At 39.7% G+C, this 16,434-nt stretch overlaps 1 protein-coding gene across 8 annotated transcripts in view; it reads right to left on the bottom strand.

Annotated features, from left to right (window-relative positions):
- Positions 1-16,434, bottom strand: part of SPIDR (scaffold protein involved in DNA repair) — a 481,415-nt gene that overhangs the window by 425,054 nt on the left and 39,927 nt on the right. For 7 of the 8 annotated variants that reach the window (XM_031669954.1, XM_031669957.1, XM_031669958.1 and 4 more), the window contains 2 exons: positions 12,867-13,046; positions 10,063-10,226 (listed from right to left, as the gene is read on the bottom strand). In XM_031669954.1, coding sequence (XP_031525814.1) covers positions 10,063-10,226; positions 12,867-13,046 — 344 coding nt within the window. Of the gene's footprint in view, positions 1-10,062; positions 10,227-12,866; positions 13,047-16,434 lie in introns of those variants that run through there. The other variant, XM_031669960.1, reaches the window with a different exon arrangement.

The following is a 16,434-nucleotide window of genomic DNA, read 5'->3' as shown; positions in this document are numbered from 1 at the left end:
TGAAAAGATGGAGAAGAAAGAGGGGAATGAAGGAAAATGAGATGACCCAGTGATAGTAGTGAAAGGGGAAGAAAGTTCACGCAAAGAAAAGGAACAATCTGACAAACTCCTTGTCCTGGCATCTTTTAAGCTAAAGTTCAGCTATACAAGAAGGGAGATGATGAAAAGATAAAATATAATTTCTGGCACAGATGCAACAATCGATATTGGTACATACAGTTACTCACTTTCATAAAGAGAATTAAAGCTCGAAAATGCCATACTAAGATAACGAACAGATACAATATATAATACATGAGTTATAATATAAAATAACAGTAAAAAAATAGACTCCTCAATACAATCTCCAACCTTTTTTTTTTAGCATTAGAACACACTGGAATATAGACTTCAGTAAAATGTTTCTAAATTAAATCTTTAAAATATAATCATACAAAAAACATGACTAAGAACTCCAGAATTCCCTTTACAAGCACTAAATTTTATCAGTTTTTATATAAACATAATCATATGAGAGACTTCTAAAATGTATGATGATCAGAATTAAACTCAACTGTATGTAAATTACACACAGAGGATTCTGAGAAGATGGTGTAGGAAGCACCACGAATGTGTTGCTCCACCTAGAAGATCACTGCACTGGCAGAATCTCTTCTATTTAAATATTTTGAAATTCTGGAATCTACCGAAGGCTTGTAACGTCCAGAAGAATGCCTGAACATAATTTTAATCCCTTGCAGGTATTAGCACAGTAGCAGCTATCCATTAGCCACCCTCAACCCTATGGCAGGCAGTTGAGCATGCATTCCTAGCAGCAGCTTGCGTGCAGCTTACAGGAACCAAGGACAGGCAAAAAGGACCCTCTCTTGCAAATATAAGGGATGTGTGCCCTGATCACTGAATGCTACTTCTGATCACAGAAATGGGACAAAGAGGTGGACACACATTGTTGCTTCATCTCCACTCACTGTTACAAGCCGTCTTCTACCCCCAGCCCCACCCACTAAGTAACTGCTGGGGTTAAAGGATTTAGTTTTTCTCTTTTTCCCTTTTGGGAGTCAGATGTTAAAGACTAGGGCACTTGAAAGCAACTGCCTATAAAGGAAAAACAGAAACTTCTTACACATTCCTGGAGAAAAACTCAGGCTTAAAAAAGACTCAGAAAATCTTAAGTTTACACCTCAGGCTGATCCTTCACATAGAGACAGCCTACAACAATAAAAATAAACAAAAACAATAACATTAAAAAACAAAAAAAACCCAAAAAAACAGCAGGCCAGGCGTTGTAGCTCATGCCTGTAATCTCAGCACTTTGGGAGGCTGAGGTGGGCAGATCACCTGAGGTCAGGAGTTTGAGTCCAGCCTGGGCAACATGGTGAAACCTCATCTCTACTAAAAAGCACAAAAATTAGCTGGGCATGGTGGCATACACCTGTAATCCCAGCTACTCGGGAGGCTGAGGCAGGAGAATCAGTTGAACCCAGGAGGTGGAGGTTGCAGTGAGCCGAGATCACACCACTGCACTCCAGTCTGGGCAACACAGTGAGATTCTGCCTAAAAAACAAAACAAAACAAAACAGCAAATGCTGGGGAAGAGGGAGAATTTAATTTCCACACTTACCACATCATTATATTCAAATGCCCTGTTTTCAACAAAAAATAAGATAAACAGTCAAGTATTGAGAGGTGACAATGTGCTAGCAGCCCTCTCTCTCAGCGCCTCCTCAGCCTCGGCGCCCACTCTGGCGGTGCTTTAGGAGCCCTTCAGCCTGCCACGGCACCATGGGAGCCCCTCTCTGGGCTGGCTGAGGCTGGAGCCGCCTCCCTCTGCTTGCGTGGAGGTGTGGAGGGAGAGGTGCGGGCAGGAACCGGGGGGAGCCAGTGCAAGTTCTGGCGCCGGCTCGGCAGGCCCTGCACATGGAGCGCCTGGCTGGTTGCTGGCCTGGGGCAGTGAGGGGCTTAGCACCCGGGCCAGCAGCTGTAGAGGGTAGACTGCGTCCCCCAGCAGTGCCGGCCCACTGGCACTGTGCTCGAATTCTCACTGAGCCTCAGCCGCCTCCCCACGGGGCAGGACTTGGGACCTGCAGCCCACCATGTTCGAGCTCCCCCACTCTGCGGTGGGCTCCAGCATGGCCTGAGCCTCCCCGACAGGCACTGCCCCCCTGCTCTGTGGCACCCGGTCCCATCAACAGCCCAAGGGCTGAGGAGTGCAGGCGCAGCTTGGGACTGGCGGGCAGCTCCACCTGCAGCCCTGGTGCAGGATCCACTAGGTGAAGCCAGCTGGGCTCCTGAGCCGGATGGGGACTTGGAGAACTTTTATATCTAACTAGAGGATTGTATGTACACCAATCAGCACTCTGTATCTAGCTAATCTGGTGGGGACTTTGAGAACTTTTATGTCTAGCTAGAGGATCGTAAATACACCAATCAGCACTCTGTGTCTAGTTCAAGGTTTGTAAATACACCAATCAGTACTCTGTATCTACTTAGAGAACTTTTCTGTCTAGCACTGTGTCTAGCTCAAGGATTGTAAACGCACCAATCAGCACTCTGTCAAAATGGTCCAATCAGCTCTCTGTAAAGGGGACCAATCAGCGCTCCATAAAATGGACCAATCAGCAGTATGTGGGTGGGGCCAGATAAGGGAATAAAAGCACGCTGCTCAGCCAGCAAGCGGCAACCCACTGGGGTCTCCTTCTGCACTGTGGAAACTTTGTTCTTTCACTCTTTGCAGTAAATCTTGCTGCTGCTCACTCTTTGGGTCCACACTGCCTTTATGAGCTGTAACACTTACTGTGAAGGTCTGCAGCTTCACTCCTGAAGCCGAGACCACGAACCCACCGGGAAGAATGAACAACTCCAGACACGCTGCCTGTAAGAGCTATAACGCTCACCAGGAAGGTCTGCAGCTTCACTCTTGACAGCGAGACCACGAACCTACCAGAAGGATGAAGCTCCAGACACATCTGAATGTCTGAAGGAACAAACTCCAGACACACCATCTTTAAGAACTGTAACACTCACCGTGAGGGTCTGTGGCTTCATTCTTGAAGTCAGCAAGACCAAGAACCCACCAATTCCAGACACAGTATGACCCATCCAAAAGAAAAAAAAAATAAACACAACTGTCCTTGAAAAAGACTTGATGGCAGATCTTCCAGAGAAAGACTTTATGACAACTGTTTTAAATTTGTTCAAAGTACTAGGCCGGGCGCAGTGGCTCATGCCTGTAATCCCAGCACTCTGGAAGGCCAAGGTGGGTGGATCACCTGAGGTCGGCAGTTTGAGACCAGCCTGGCCAACATGGTAAAACCCCATCTCTACTAAAAATACAAAAATTAGCCAGGCATGGTGGCACATGCCTGTAATCTCAGCTACTAGGGAGGCTGAGGCACGAGAATCGCTTGAACCCGGGAGGCGGAGGTTGCAGTGAGTTGAGATTGCGCCATTGCACTCCAGCCTGGGTGACACAGTGAAACTCTGTCTCAAAAAAGAAAAAAAAGAAAAATGAGAGAAGAGGCTGGGTGCAGTGGCTCAGGCCTGTAATCCCAGCACTCTGGGAGGCCGAGGTGGGTGGATCACCTGAGGTCAGGAGTTCGAGTCCAGGCAGGCCAACATGGTGAAACCCCATCTCTATTAAAAATACAAAAATTCACCAGGCGTGGTGGCACTTAATTTGTACAGGCATGTGCCACCATGCCTGTAATCCCAGCTACTCAGGAGGCTGAGGCAGGAGAACTGCTTGAACCCAGGAGGCAGAGGTTGCAGTGAGCCAAGATTATGCCACTGCACTCCAGCCTGAATGATAGAGACTCTATTAAAAAAAAAAAAAGAAAGAAAGAAATGAGACACGAATTTAAACATTTCATTAAAAAAATCAAGTAAACACAAAAGAAGACAATAATGCAGGAAATGAGGGCCCCCACAAAAAGCAGTAAGTTATATAAACAACAACAAAATGACAGAAATCTTTCTGTACAAATAATCTAAATTCAAATGGATTAAACTCTCCAATCAAAAGACAAGAGATTGACAGAACAGAGAAACAGGATTCAACCATATGTTGCCTATACTAGACTTACTTTAGATCCACAGATACAGTTTGAAAATTAAAAGATAGAAAAAGATATTCCATGCAAATAGTAACCAGAACAGAGTAGAGGTGTCTATACTAATATCAGAGAAAACAGACTAAATCAAAAAAGGTTACAAGAGACAAAGGATATTATATATGAATACATTATTTGATACAGCAAGAAGACAAAAATTATAAACATTTATGCACCAATTAAAAGATTTCAAAAATATATGAAGCAAAAACGGACAGAATTGAAGGGAGAAACAGACCTTTCTAAATAACAGATGATTAAATCAATACCCTGCTCTCAATAATGGATAGAATAGCCAGATTGAAGATAAGTAAGGAAACAGAGGACCTCAGACACTAACCAACTAGATCTGACAGACACATACACAACACTGTACCCAACAATAGCATACATATTCTTCTCAAGTGAATATAGAACATTTTCCAGGATAGACCATATGTTAGGTCACAAATTAAGTAAAAATGTGGTATAAACATACAATGGAATACTATTCAGTCTTTAATAAGAAGGAAATCCTAGCCGGGCTCAGTGGCTCATGCCTGTAATCCCAGCACTTTGGGAGGCTGAGGTGGGCAGATCACTTGAGGTCAGGAGTTCAAGACCAGCCTGGCCAACATAGTGAAACCCCGTCTCTACTAAAAATACAAAAGTTAGCTGGGCGTGGTGCCATGTGCCTATAATCCCAGCTACTAGGAGGCCAAGGCACGACAATCACTTGAACCCAGGAGGCGGAGGTTGCAGTGAGCCAAGATCGCACCACTGCACTCCAGCCTGGGCAACAGAGTGAGACTCCATCTCAAAAAATAAAAATAAAAAATTCTAACAACACGGATTAACCTTAAGGATATTATGCTAAGTGAAATAAACCAGTCACAGAAAGACATATACTATATGATTCTATTCATATGAGGTAATTACAGTAGTCAAAATCATACACAAAGTAGAATGGTGGTTGCCAGAAGCTGGGGGAAAGACAGAAGGAGGAGTTACTGTTTAATGAGTATAGAGTTTCAATTTCACAAGATCAAAAGAGTTCTGGAGATAGATGGTGGTGATGGTAGTTGACACAACATTATGAAAATATTCAATACCACTGAACTGCACATTTAAAAATGGTCAAAATAGTAAATTTTACGTTGAGTGTATTTTACAATGTAAAACATTGGGAAAAAAAGATGAAAACAATGGGCAGTTCTTAGGCATTAACAATTAGTACACATCTAGTCATATCATTTTATTCTAATTCACTATTAAAACGGATTAAAAGCAAAACTGATTTTCAAAAATTTATATAAGTAAAAATAAAGAAAATTATATATATGCACATTAAATTTAGAAATATTTTTAAAGGTTTGTCAGATCACTTTCTGCAAGGTTATAATACACTCCCACGTGATACAAAATTTTGTTTATTCTTGTTTTTTTTTAAACTTTTCCATAATTCCACCTTCTATGAGTTACTGAATCATTTTTCCTACCCTTACTGGTAAGAACACAAACAACATAGCTGTTTCATAAAAATGAATCCATTATTTCAAATTTGAAAGCCACATTTACTTTTCCTTTAAAACTACACGAACTACTTTCAGATCTTTTATCTGTGCCAACCAGCTTCTGTTGCTTACCTTCTCACAAAAGTTCCTGAGTCTCACATTACTTTACATTCATTATGTCTATTAGCCTGTATTTGCATAGAAGTCACTACATAAAGTATATGAGAATTACATAACAAAGTTCACCTAAACCCAATTTCCTTCACACTTCCTGAAAAATTAGGTTATGAGAATTCACTGCTATGTCTCTGCTGCCCTCTGTAGGTATGGTGTCTTAGTCCATTTTGCTTTGCTATGACAGAATACCATAGGGTAGGTAATTTACAGAGAAAAGAAGTTTATTTCTTTCAGTTATGGAGGCTGAAATTCCAATATTAAGGTGCTGGCTCCTGGTAAGGACCTTTGTCCTACACCTTCCCATGGCAGAAAGCAGAAAGACAAGTGAGGGTGAGAGCAAGGGACAGAAAATTTTTATAACAACACGTCCTTGTGGTAACAAACCCACTACTGTGATAATGATATTAATCTATCCATGAGGGCAAGGCCCTCATGGCCTAATCCTAATACAGGAACCATTAAAAGGTTCTTTTAACATATACCATTCTTTTAATATATACCATTCTTACATTGGTATAAAGATATGCCTGAGACTGGGTAATTTATAAAAGACGAGGTTTAACTGTCTCAGTTCTGCAGGCTGTACAGGAAGCATGGTGGCATATGCTTCTGGGGACGCCTCAGGGAGCTTTCACTCATGGTGGAAGGCAAAGTGGGTGCAGGCACTTCACATGGTGAAAGCAGTGAGAGGAGGGAGCAGACACTTCACACGGTGAAAGCAAGAGAGCAAAGCGGGCAGTGCTACACACTTTTATGTATTTATGTATTTATTTTTTTAATAGAGACAGGGTCTTGCTATGTTGGCCAGGTCAGTCTCAAACTCCTGGGCTCAACTGATCCTCCCATCTTGGCCTCCCAAAGTGCTGGGATTATAGGCAGGAATCACGGTGCCAGGCTGCTACACACTTTTAAATTATCAGCTCTCACAAGAACTCACTCACTATTGTGAGGACAGTACCAAGGGGGATGGTGCTAAACCATTCATGAGAAATGCACTTCCATGATCCAGTCACCTTCCACCAGGCCCCATTTCCAACAATGGAAATTACAATTCAACATGAGATTTGGTTCGGGACACAGACCCAAACTGTATTAGTCCCATATTTTAATATTGTCACCATGATAATTAAATTTCAACAAGAGTTTTGGAGGGGACATTCAAACCACAGCAAATGGTTCTTGAAGACACCAATAAAATAAATTATAAAACCCCAGCCAATAATATCAAAGTACTATCAAGTTAATATGGAAAGTCGTATCAGTAATCAAATACGTCTGTTAAATGTCCTAAAAGAAAATACTGCAGGCCAGGCGCGGTGGCTCACACCTGTAATCTCAGCACTTTGGGAGGCCAAACTCTTGTACACTGTTGGTGGGAATGTAAATTAACACAGCTATTATGGAGAATAGCATGAAGGTCTCTCAAAAAACGAAAAAATAGAACTACCATATAATCTAGTAATCCCACTTCTGGGCCAAAGGATTGAAATCAGTATGCTAAAAAAAAAATCTGCATTCCCATGTTAATTGCAGTGCTATTCACAATAGCTAAGATTTGGAAACAATCTAGGTGTCTAGATGAATGCATAAAGAAAATGTAGTATATCTACACAATGGAATACTATCCAGTCTTAATAAAGAAGGAAATTCTATCATTTGCGACATGAATGAACCTGGAGGACATTACGTTAACTCAGATAAGCCAGGCACACAAAGACAAATACAGCATGATCTTACTTACATGGGGAATCTAAAAAAGTAGAACTTACAGAATCGGGGTAGAATGTTGGTTACCAGAGGCTGGGAGAGAAAAGTGGATGGAGAAAGGGAAGATGCCGATTAAAGGATACAAAATTTCATTTAGACAGAAGGAATATGCTTTAGTAATCTAATACACAGAATGATGACTATAATAACAGTGCTTTGCATTTTACAATTTTTAAAAATGTATAGGCATGCAAAAAAGCAGAAGAATACAACCCATAAGGAGGCGAAATAGACACAGAAATGACACAGATTTACCAAAATAGCCATTAAAAAGTTATTACAAATATACTCTATGTTCAAAATATAGAATGTATGACATGTTAAGGAAAGGCATGGACAATATAAAAAGACTCATATCAAACTTCTAGAAATGAAAACTACAATGTCAGAGATGACCAACACACTTATAGTATTACCTGCAGAATATACTGAAGAATTAAAAAAAAGTTATTAAAAAAAAGAATTAAAAAAAAACTTGAAGATGTAGCAACAGAAACCACCCAAAATGAAATGAAGGGGACAAAACAATGACAGCAAAAATGAGACATGACACATTAGGCAGCTAATTAATATACATGTAATTGGAGTCACAGGAGGAAATGAAAAGGGGAGTCAGAAAAAAAATTTATTGAGAAGTAAAAGCCAAAAACTTACCAAATGTGATGAAAACTACAAACTCACATATACGCAGAAAAGAGTTAACATAGTTGGCCTGAAGTAGCTATCCTTAGAAAACCCTGCTTGCAAAGCTGGTCCTTGCCTAGCTTCTGAAAACAGATTTCAGGAGAATCTTCATCATTCCATAAATGATAAATAATGGTGGGTCACTGTGCCTAAACTGTGCAAACAATATGGTTTATACTGAATACCCATTTTCTTTCTGAAGCCTGGAATTTGGGTAGATTCTAGGGAGAGGGTGCCTATGTTACCAGTCCCTAATAAAAATCCTGAGTCTCTAATGAGTTCCCTAGTACATAACACTTCACACATGTCATCTAAACATTTTGCTGAAAGAATTAAGCATATACTGTGTGACTCCACTGGGAGAGGACTCGTGGAAGACTGCTGATTTAAATTTGCATTCTTTTGGCCAGGCATGGTGGCTGACACGTGCAATTCCAGCACTTTGGGAGACCAAGGTGGACGGATCCCTTGAACACAAGGGTTCGAGACCAGCCTGGGGAAGATGGCAAACTACATTATACAAAAAACACAAAAATCAGCCAGACGTGGTGGCACATGCCTGTAGGACCAGCTACTCTGGAGGCTGAGGTGAGAGGATCACTTGAGCCCAGGAGATCAAGGCTGCAGTGAGCTATGAGCGCACCATTGCACTCTAGCCTGGGTGACACAGCAAGACCCTTTTTTACACCCTTTTTTTCACCCTATTTTTGTATCCTTTCAGCGTAATAAATGATGGCCATGAGTATGACTATATGCTCAGTCCTGTGTATCCTCCTAGTCAACTGCTGAACCTGGAGGTGGTCTTGGGGAACCCCCAAAACACCATAGATTCAAAAGGCTTGACAAACACCAACTGAAAAATCATACCAAGGCATATCACAATCAAACTGCTTAAAACCAGTAATGAAGAGAAAAATCTTAAAAGGTCAAGAATGAGAATAGCTTCAAGGTTATGGACAGCAACTTGAGCTAAGATAATGAAGCAATGCCTTCAAAACTTCGAAGGAAAATTATTTCCAACCTAAAAATTCTATACAAATTTTCAATCACACATCAAAATATGACAAAAGCATCTTCTGACATACCAAATAATTCCTCAGGAAGTTACGGTAAGATGTGTTCAACCAAAACAGGGTGAAAACCAAGAAAGAGGAAAACATGAAATCCTGGATAAAGGAGCACAATACAGGACAGAGGTCAATAAATTCCCAGAATGATAGCAAAGTCCGGGTGACAATGTTCGCGAAAGGAGAGAGGACGCTGAGTTCAAACTGGAGCAGCTAGGAGGTTGTGGGAAAGAGTTCTCCAAAAAAATGAAACTCACAGAATGTCTGCTGTCTGAAAATCTTAACAAGAGAGCTAGGCAATGATGAAAAAGTATTTTTTTCCATCAATAAGTAAAACTAGATGAACAAAAACCAAAATAATTATTAAGTCTGGGGAAAGCAAATAGTTGCAAAGGATAATAATATTTCCCTTGGCTATCAATATTATTTATTCACAATTGTGTAAAATGCTGAATATAATCTAACCAAACTTTGATATATCTGCACTGGGAGAACAGTAGGATAAAAAAAGTTCAGCGTGCAGTGAGGGTGGGAGGTGAGCGAGAAGAGAGATCAATATTTATCCACGTTGAGAAGTACAGCACAAGCATGTTATTTAGAGATAAGCGAGTAAAGAAGAAAAGAATCCCCTAAGAGTCAAAAGTGGTTGTTCTTGAGGAAGGACAGGAAAACACACACACACACACACACACACACACACACAAAACAACTATGATTAGCAGATGTTATACAGAGACTAAAAGTTTTGAAATAATTCATTCTTACCTTGGGAAGCTCCGATAGCTTCTCATCACTTGTCAAAGACTGATTACTTGCACAAGAAGCACAGTCTGAGATTTCCACAGCACCCTCATCATCTTCAAATTCATTACAGTCACTAGCCTCTGCCCTGTCACTGTCGATCTCCCAGTCAATAAACTGTAATTCACCTAAAAAATACAATTTTTAACTTGCTTAATTATCTCCTTAATCTTTCACTTTTAAATCTCCTTTATTCTTAGTAGTTATCCATGTCACTTAGTAATTTTAAAAAACATATCTAGGGCCAGGCACAATGGCTCATGCCTATAATCCTAGAGCTCTGGGAGGCCAGGGTGGGCAGAATGCCAAAACTCAGGAGTTCAAGACCAGCCTGGTCAACAAGATGAAATGCTGTCTCTATTAAAAATACAAAAAATTAGCTGGACATGGCAGCGCACATCTATAGTCCCAGCTACTCAGGTGGCTGAGGCACCAGAATCGCCTGAACCCGGGAAGTGGAGGTTGCAGTGAGCCGAGATCGTGCCACTCAACTCCAGCCGGGGCAACAGAACGAGACTCTGTCTCAAAAAAAAAAAAAAAAATTTAGACAGTGAAAAGTATATTTCTACTCTCATCTCAAATCACTGTTTCTCCCAAATCTTACTCCAACTCCAATTTTAAGTTAACTACTTTTATTGTTTCTGTATCCTTGTAGAGTTTCTCCAGCATGTTTAAGCAAATAAACTATGTATTATTTTTTCCTCCTTTCTTACACGGCTAGACTTTTTCACTAAACATAATTAAGAGGATATAGTAGGATTGCTTGAGCCCAGGAGTTTGAAGTTACAGTGAGCTATGATCCACTGCACTCCAGCCTCGGTGACAGAGCAAGACCTCATCTCTTAAAAAAAACAGCCACTATAATGATTTTAACAGACTGAAGGTCCAGCCACCACTGAGAGAAGCAGATGCATAATGGCAACTGCTTCCCACATAAACATCAAATTCAGTCATGGAAGCCAGGCAGGGGAACACATTAGAGATTTTTCAGGCTGCTGAACCTTCCCAACAGGAAGCCAGGGACAGACAAGGGAAAAACACAAATGCCCTCAGAGCTGCCGCCAGTATCACACATCTTTGCAGCCCTCGTTCATTCATTCACTCCTTCATTCATTAGACAAAGCAAGTGCCTAAAAAGAGCCCATCACACCATTCAAGATACTCACAATACGAAATAAATACAAGAGAGAAAACAGCACCATTCCTAGCCTGAAGTAGCCCACAGATTAATACATATTGCAATGTGATGCATGCTATGAAATAACTGGCGCTTTCATCACAAAACTTTTGTGGTCACAAAACTTTTAAAAAACAGGAAGACTGCTACTATTACACTTAAATTTGCATTTTACAGATGAGGAAATTGGATCTCCAATAATTTAAGAGATTTTCCGAAAGTTATAAAAACTTTTAGACAATTGCTAAAAACCAAATGGAAGGGAGGCTGGGCACGATGGCTCACATGTGTAATCCCAGCACTTTGGGAGGCACAAACCATACTATTTACCCATAAAAAGCATAAACTTTGTATTCTGAAATGTATGAAGACAAACCAAGAGTTATGTAACAATAAATTTAATTTACTATGGTCGAATTGCTATCAGCTTATATATAATCCTAAAATACCACTTCACCTGGTAACTACTAAAATGTCAATGGAATTAATAGTTACCAAAATGACATACAAAGTGGTCAAAAGAATTTAACTACCCTCCCGAGAAGCTGTCTCTGTACAAACCTAACCCTAGGTAACTAACATGAACTGTCAAGAGTTAAAAGTCACAAGTTTATTTTGAAAACATTAAGACATTTAAATATTCTACAGATTATTTGTATATTTTAAAAATTCTAAAAGGACATGATTTCCATAATTCTACATCTGTGGTTATCAACTAGGGGTAATTTTTGTCCTTCAGGGGACCCTTGACAACATCTGGAGACATCTTTGGTTATCATCACTGTGGTTGGGATCCTACCGTGACCCAGCAGGTAAAGGCAAGGGACACGGCAGAATATCCTATAGGCAGAGGAAGGTGCTACTCCCCATAACAAAGAATCATCTGGCCCAAAATGTCAAGAGTGTCAAGGATAAGAAACTCTGCTTTCAATTGTCTAAAACATGACACAATATAAAACGCCATCTGAATAGAAATTTGTCAGTACGTTACACCTCTACCACACACTGGTTGTCACAGTATTTACCCAACACGTTGGGAAGAAGGCAGTGTGGGCGTGGCACTGTGTAGAAGGTGAAAAACTGGCTATGGAGCAGAGAGACCTAAAATGGAATCCCAATCCATTCCATCAGTCCAAGCTTAAGTTGTTAACTATAAAAATAATATCTGTAATACCTATCTCCTAGAGTTGTTTTGAGAAATATTAAACAAGAAAATGTTTCTGAAGTGTTTAGCATAGAGGGTGGAACTCAGTAAAATCCCAACTATTAGAAAGGAATTTAATTTTCATTCTCTGGGACAAATGCCTACAGGTGCAGTTGCTGGGCTATATGGTAATTGCATGCTTAGTCTTTAAGAAACTGCCAGACTCTTTTCCAGAGTGGTTGTACCATTTTACTGTACACCTGCAATGTACTGGTGATCCAGTTTCTCCACAACCTCACCAGCATTTGGTATTGTCACTATTTTTTATTGTAGCCATTCTGATAGGTGGAATGTTAATGATAAACACTAGAAAGGAATGTAAGTTTCTTCCAATATTAAATCCAATATTTAACAGAAACAGGATTTCTAACAAAATTATCAATTTACCTTCACTAGTCCCATCTTCTGGACACACAATGTTCCTGTTACAAAATCTGTCTATTCTAGAGCAATGTCCATTATCTCTCTGTAATTGAGAAAGTGTCTTATCTTCATCCGAAAAATCACTTCCACTGGAACTCCATGTTATATCTGTAAGCCCACTGGTGCTTTTAAATGTGGTAGTTTCTGTTGAAGAAAAAGAAAGCACATAAATATCATCTCCTTATATGGTCATTTATCAGAATACAATTTTATGTGTGTAATTTTGCCAAAGTCACGAATACACAAAACTCTGTGATAGGAAAAGCAATGTCTACGTCACATCTTTCTACCTGAAGTTCTATGCACCATCTCACTAACATTCTCTTGAGTTCGAAGCCAAGTTCCAAGAAGAAAAAGAAGTAGAACTGGTTAAGTTATACAAAAAAAGGAAAGTGACTAGAGCACAAAAGAAAACCAGAAAAATAAGACCTGAAATAACATTTTATAAAAGTATAACTTCCTGGGGTATTTGATGAAAACAAAAAATTTTTTAAAATGCAAAACACAAAGTCAAAACTTATGAGTAACAGGAATGCTTCTGTGTGCTTCCTTTGCCGTGCTAAGAGCTCTGGGAGCAGGGTGCTTAAAACACTTAAGACCAAACATTGTATTTAATTACACGTTTTATTTTGAGATAATATTAGATTTATATACAGTTGTAAGAAACAACAGAGAAAACTCTTGTATCCATCACCCAGTCCCTCCAATGGTAACATCTTGCAAAACTGTAGTACAACACAACCAGGATACTGACACTCATCCAGTCAAGATACAGATCACTTCTATCACCACAGGATGCCTTGCATTACCTTTTTATAGCTACACCATCTCCTGGCCCCATACCAATCCCTGAACTCCGTCAACCACTACTCAGTTTTGCATTTCTGTAATTCTGTCATTATAAAAATGTTATATAATCGAGACCAGCCTGGCCAACATGGTGAAACCCCATCTCTACTAAAAACACAAAAAAATTAGCCAGGCGTGGTTGCAGGTACCTGTAATCTCAGCTACTTGGGGAGGCTGAGGCAGGAGAATTGCTTGAACCCAGGAGGCAGAGGTTGCAGTGAGCCAAGATTGAGCCACTGCACTCCAGCCTGGGCAACAAGAGCGAAACTCCATCTCTCTCTGTCTCCGTCTCTCTCCCTTTCTCTCTCCTCTCTCTCTCTCTCTCTCTCTCACACACACACACACACACACACACACACACAGGTTATATAAATAAAATCACTATGTAACCTTTTAGGATTGACTTTTTTCACTCAGAATAATTTCTTAGATATTCATCTAAGTTATCAACATTTATTTTCTTTTTATTACTGAATAGTACACCATGATACTATGCACCGTAGTTTGTTTAATCATTCACCTACTGAAGGACATCTGTGCTGTTTCTAGTTTGGGGCTATTATGAACAAAGCTGCTTATAAACATCTGTGTACAAGATGCTATGTAAATTTAATTTTCATTCTCTGGGACAAATGCCTAAGCTTGCAGTTGCTGGGTTATATGGTAATTGCATGTTTAGTCTTTAAGAAATCACCAGACTGCTCTCCAGAGTGGTTGTACCATTTTACTGTACACCTGCAATGTACTGGTGATCCAGTCTCTCCACAACCTCACCAGCATTTGGTATTGCCACTATTTGTTATTATAGCCATTCTAATAGGTGGAAAACGTAGCCAGAATGGGGCTATTTCATCTTGGTAGAATCAAAAGTCAACAGCAAACTTTTCTGATATTGGTCAGAAAAGGAATATATACCTAATAAAAATCAATTATTCTGTTTATATTCATAATTATAAATATAATGCTAAAACATATATATGTACATATATACATACATATCTTATCCTACGTGGTATATTTGATATATTTCAAAGCGCATTTCAATACACTATGAAATGAAGAGATTAGATATTTATAAAATTCATGTTTTACAAAAAATAAACCTAGGCTTCATCAGATACATATTTACAGAACCCCTCTGATACAGTAAACCATGAGGAAACAAAAAAAACTCCAGCCCAGGCAACACAGTGAGACCCAATCTCTACAAAAAATTAAAAAATTAGCTGAGCATAGTGGTGCATGCCTGTAGTCCCAGCTACTTGGAAGTCTGAAGCAGGAGGACGAGTTTAAGAGCAAATGTTTGAGGCTGCAGTGAGCTATGACTGCACCACGGCACTCCATCCTGAGTGACAGAGTAAGATCCCATCTCTAAAAAAGAAAAGAAAAGAGAAAAGAAAAGAAAACTCCTTCCCACAAGGAACATGTGTGGTCTGGAAGGAAACACTAATCATGAAAAAAACTAACACTATACCAGACGTATGTCATGGAATAGTGGTGGTACAAAAAAACTGAATGTTCCACTTTGCATTGATCAGGAAAAGAGGATTCACTAACACGATGATGTCTGAAAAAACAGTATTTACAAAGGCAAAAAACATGGAATAGTCAACATTTACTGAACACTTACTACTTTGTGCCACAAACATCTAGAATTACTGAAGTGGCCTATTGTTCATGTTATAAAAGGAAAAATAAACTATTCAGAACATCCTAAGAATCTATATCTATCTAAAAAGCTAATAAACTGGGTACTTGTAAGAGACATTATCGATCTCTATCATTATTGTGCATTTGAAAAGTAAGTCAAGAAGCAAGTTATCGACCGGGAGCGGTGGCTCACGCTTGTAATCCCAGACTTCGGGAAGCCAAGGCGGGTGGATCACGAGGTCAGAAGCTCAACACCAGGCTGGCCACGATGGTGAAACCCCATCTCTACTAAAAATACAAAAAATTAGCCAGGCGTGGTTGTGGGGCCCGTAATCCCAGCTACTCCAGAGACTGAGGCAGACAACTGCTTGAACCCAGGAGGTGGAGGTCGCAGTGAGCAGAGATCGCGCCACTGCACTCTAGCCTGGGTGACAGAGTGAGACATCATCTCAAAAAAAAAAAGAAAAGAAAAGGAAGTTATCACTATTTGCAAATTATAAAATGAATTCATGGAAAAGTCAAGAAACCAACTGAAAAATTACTACCATTAATAAGAAAGTCCAATAAAGGTGGCAAGGTACAAACTACGATACGAAATCAAATTTAAAGCAGTAGAAAAAACAATAAAATACCTACAAGAAACTTAAGTGTCGCGGGAAGTCAGGGACCCCAAATGGAGGGACCAGCTGGAACCATGGCAGAGGAACATAAATTGTGAAGTATCATTTTAATATGGACATATATCAGTTCCCAAAATTAATACTTTTACAATTTCTGTACTTCAATCTCTGAACATAAATTGTAAAGATTTCATTCTAATATAGACATTTATCACTTCCCAAATAATACTTTTATAATTTCTTATGCCTGTCTTTAATCTCTCAATCCTGTTATCTTCGTAAGGTGAGAATGTACCTCACCTCAGGACCACTATTGTGTTAAACTGTACAAATTGATTGTAAAACACATGTGTTTGAACAATATGAAATCAGTGCACCTTGAAAAAGAAGAGAACAGCAATTTTCAGGGAACA

The sequence above is a fragment of the Papio anubis genome, chromosome 8 (assembly GCF_008728515.1).
Source record: "Papio anubis isolate 15944 chromosome 8, Panubis1.0, whole genome shotgun sequence".
NCBI lineage: Eukaryota > Metazoa > Chordata > Mammalia > Primates > Cercopithecidae > Papio > Papio anubis.
The sequence above is the reverse complement of the archived record's forward strand: the minus strand, read 5'-3'. Positions and strand labels throughout refer to the sequence as shown.